This window comes from Leptonychotes weddellii, chromosome 5 (genome assembly GCF_054177405.1).
Source record: "Leptonychotes weddellii isolate Sample4059 chromosome 5, ASM5417740v2, whole genome shotgun sequence".
Taxonomy (NCBI): Eukaryota; Metazoa; Chordata; class Mammalia; order Carnivora; family Phocidae; genus Leptonychotes; species Leptonychotes weddellii.
In genome coordinates, this window is record NC_138373.1 from 3,079,320 (window position 1) to 3,083,395 (window position 4,076).

Below are 4,076 nucleotides of genomic sequence, written 5' to 3' on the forward strand. Positions count from 1 at the left end.
CCCCAGGGCTGCCCTCCCCCCCCTCCAGGCCGCCCCATCCCCTCCCCCATGCCCACCCCCCAGCTGTCCTCCCCCTCCGTGTGCTTGCTCACACCTCGCTGTCCCCCCAGGGCACCGACTCTGAGTCTGAGGATGCGCCCCCCCAGCACTCCTTCGTCAACCACTACATGAGCGACCCCACCTACTACAACTCGTGGAAGCGGCGGGCCCCGGGCGGGCGCGCCCCGCACAGGTACGAGGCGGTGGCGGGCGGCGAGGCGGGGCCGCACCTGCACACCGTGGTCACCACGCAGAGCGCCGTGTTCGCGCCCGCGGGCCCTGGCGCCCGGACTCCGCTCACCGGCTTCTCCTCCTTCGTGTGACGGCCCCAGCGGGGCCTCGGCGGACCTCCCAGCCTCCTTTTGTTAAGACAATCAACTCCAATAACTGAGCTCGAGCTTTTGTTTAAAGAGAATTCTGATAAGTGATGATTTTACCTACTTGTGGACACTAGATTTCAATTAGGAAGGTTTTTTTAACGGCTTTTTGTAACATCACTGCAGGAAGCGGGTTTCTTTGTTTTCTTTTCTTTTTATGAGAAGGTGTATTTCCGTGGTGCAATGGCGGGAAGGCCTCAGACCCCCCAGCCCCCCGGCCCCGGGTTTCTCCGTCCCACGCCCAACCTGGGAGGCTGCAGGGGGAGGAAGAGCGGGGATGGAGGGAGCCTGCGTCCAGACGGCTCCTTCCTCTTCTCCACCTCCTGTGCCTCCAGAGAACCACTGTGCGCCGGGCTCCCCATTGGTGCCACCGCCCGGCTGGGCTCTGGCCGCCTCCCCGCCCGCAGAGCGAAGTCTGCCCTGGGCTCCGCGATTTTCCACCCGACTGCATCCACCTCGGAAATACTCTCCCTCCGCAGTTTCTAGGCAAGGAATCAGCTTCCAGTTTCCTGGCAAGGGGGCGAGAGATTGCGAGGTGGGGTCGTCTGACCCGGTGATGACCCCGTTGGCTGCACCGTGTCACCCCAGTGGTGAAACATCTGGGCCGTTTTCTTCCTTTCTGTCCTTAAACCCGACGGTGCAGAGCCGGAAACCACCCCGGGCTGGAGGCCCCACGCCGGCCCTCACTCAGCGAGCCTGCTCCTTCCCGAGAACACAGCACACGGCCAACCCCGCTAACCCAGACAGAACCGGGCGGCGCTTGCAGAATTGCTTGTTGTGTAAGAGGTGTGCATTGTTAACCAGAGTATTTTTTAAATCTTTTTATCTTTTTTTAAAATATGCCACATGAAATGAATGAGTCTCTGCTGTCTCCAGGTGCCTTTTTATTGTTTAGCTTTGTACATGAGAAAGACGAAAAGCGTCAGTGTCTCCAAATAAAGCAAAACAGCTCTGAGCAAACGAGGCCCCGAATTGCCTCCTCCTCACCAGGCCTCCTGCACAGGTGGGCGCCGGCCTTTCTCTGAGCGTGGCCCCCTGGTCTCCTTGCTCCGCCTGCTGCCCACTGCCTTGCCCTCCAGCGCCGCTGCATCCCCCACCCCGACCGAGCCCAGCTTCTAGCCTTGATGGGTTTCCTGGAAATTTTTTATTTTCCCCTTTGCTACTGTTTCATTTTAGTTTTTTAGCTACATGAAAATAGCATGAACTACGTTGAAAATTCGAGAGTCCAAACTGTAGCTGTGGTTCCAGCCATCACAGTATTCTTGCAAGAGGGGTCTGATGTGGCTGCGGAGCAGGGCCGACCCTCCAGGCCAGAGCCTAGGTCCGGTGTACGCGGCATGCCCCTGGTGCCAGCCAGACTGCGCCCAGAGCTTGGGGAGGGCCCGGTGTCCCCACCTCGCCAGAAGGAGTGTGGCCGTGACACACTGCCCAGCATCCTGCTGACAGCCCCAAGGCCCAGGGGAGCGAGGCAGGTGCTGTCCTCCCAGATGAGCTGCGGTGCCCTGAGGGTGGGGAGCCTGTCTCCGGGCCACACGGAGAGCGTGTGGTGTCTACTCGGCTGTCTTCCTTCTACACCTCCATGGGGCCCTCTGCTTTCAGAGAGGCTGCCTGTGGCCCCAGGAGACCGAGGAGAGTTTTGTGTTGGGTGAAAAGCCCCTTTTCAGTTTTTCCAAAACTAGAGGGAAGGTTCCTTTCTCTCTCTCTCTCTCAATCCCCTCCTTTTCCTTCCCTTCCTTCTCTCCTTCCTGCCGCCTTTTTCTGAGTAGAAGCAGAAATAGTCTAAACCAAAAATCCTAGATGCTCTGCCCAAAGCCACTTGTGCGTGAGAATCACCCACCAGAGTTCACGGGACAGGACGCCCCTCAGGTCCGGAGCCCCTGCTCGTTGCTCTCGGCCCGAGACGCAGGCAGAACTTCTTGGAAGACAGGCGCCAGCAGAGAACTCGGACAAACCCTGCCTTCCGTGCACTTCGCTCTCTAAGCCATATGGACTTTGCTTTAAATAACGGGGGAAAATGTTAGAACGTGTTGGAATGAGGACCTGGTTTGAGGTGTGTTCTTTGCCTTGGGGGTTTCTGCCGCGACACGACACCTTTTTCAAGGCTCATCCTCTTCCCTGTGCTTTCTCTCCCCTTCCTGAACTTGCCCTGCGTGGAACTGCTGAGCCTACCCTGGCTGCAGACCCGCTGTTAGCCGGGCCCTGGGGAGAGGCTGCACCCAGCGGAAGAGAGGGTGTTCGCAGTCCGGTGTCTGTCCCCCACCCCCGCCCCAGAGTGGCGCGGGGACAAGCGTCACTTCCCGGCCTCTCACCCTTACGGAGGAAAAAAAACTATCTCACACGAACAAGCAACATTGAACCAAGACAAGATGAGACGTCCGCTTCTTGCCGTCCTCCGGAATGACGTCATGCGGGCGCTCCCCGGCCAGCCGCTGAGCGCCCCAGGCTCGCGCTCAGGTGGGTCACTGGAGATGGAGCTGACAGGTGGGGGTGAAGCAGCGAAGCGGCCACGAGGGGCCGGGCTGTCTGTCGGAGCCGCAGGGCTGGGCATGCACGGGGCTGCCCCTCTCCGCCCGGCACCGGAGCACCGCTTGCCCAGACAGGTGAGCGGCGGGGGCGGCTGCAGGCAGTGCCCACACCCAGCGGGCGTGAAGCACATCAGCATGGCCTCGTGTACCCCCTCCTGGATAAATCGGCTCACACCGAGCCCCTCCTCCCCCAGCCTTCCCCTCCGCTGCTCTCACGGCCAAGCTTTTAAGGAGTATGCGATGAAACGTCGTAGCAGAGGACGGTGTGGCCTAGGGCAAGGTGGGGACCCATGCCCCCGCGAGTGAGGGACGAGGCCCACGGCCAGCGAAAATGTCCACGCCGCCAGGAGGAAGGGTCACGCGTGCTCTGTAAACTTCTTTTGATGCTGGGCTTGTACTTGATCACGACTGGACTGAAGCATGGTGTTTGCGTAATGGATCGTAGCATGGTTTCTAGTTTTTACGAATTCTTGGCACACAGTGTAGTTATTCTCCCAATGAGCAATCCATCCACGTATCCCAATCTGGCTGTCCTTAATGCAGCATCCCTGTAGCATGGACCAGGGGTCGGGAAGGCAGAAACACTGTAGCCATCTGTGAACTGAGCTAGTCTGCGGAGGCACGCCTCATCTCCCCTCCACGGCGCCTTCTGGGTTATGGAGAGTTTAGGTCAATCCTCAAGTTTTCCCAACAACGTTTTCTGGAATTGTGCAGAAAACCAGATCTCGTTAAAAAAAAAAAAGAAAGAAAAGAAAAGAAAAAAAACTTGTAGGAAGACAGAGAGGTGCTATGGGTACGATTTTTAATAAAAACATCATTTTGTTCCTTATTCACTTGTGGTTTTCTTCAAGTATCGATGAAATGACTCGTGAATTCTAGGGCTGTAAAGATGAACCCCAGTGCAGGCCTCAACCACACACGCAGCTGTCCCAGACCCCGCTCCCGGGGAGATGCAGGTGCGCACACAGAGCAGGGCTGAGGTCAGAGGGATTTACACTCTCCCGGGGAGACGCACGCGGGGGGCACCTGGCCATGTAGTCCCACCACCTGGCCGTGCCCCAAAGGCTCCACTGCTCCCTACCAGACTTAGCCTTGGTTGGCGGGAATGCAGGCCGGAGCAAGGCCTCCCTCCTGA

The 4,076-nt window shown here is 58.4% G+C and overlaps 1 protein-coding gene across 1 annotated transcript in view; it reads left to right on the forward strand.

Moving 5' to 3' along the window:
- The window catches only part of SDK1 (sidekick cell adhesion molecule 1), an 821,758-nt gene extending 817,988 nt beyond the window's left edge, over positions 1-3,770 (forward strand). The window contains exon 40 of the mRNA XM_081822645.1: positions 111-3,770. Within this exon, the coding sequence (XP_081678771.1) occupies positions 111-362 (252 nt within the window). The 3' untranslated portion in view covers positions 363-3,770. The remainder of the gene's footprint in view (positions 1-110) is intronic.
- The last annotated feature ends 306 nt before the right edge of the window (positions 3,771-4,076 follow it).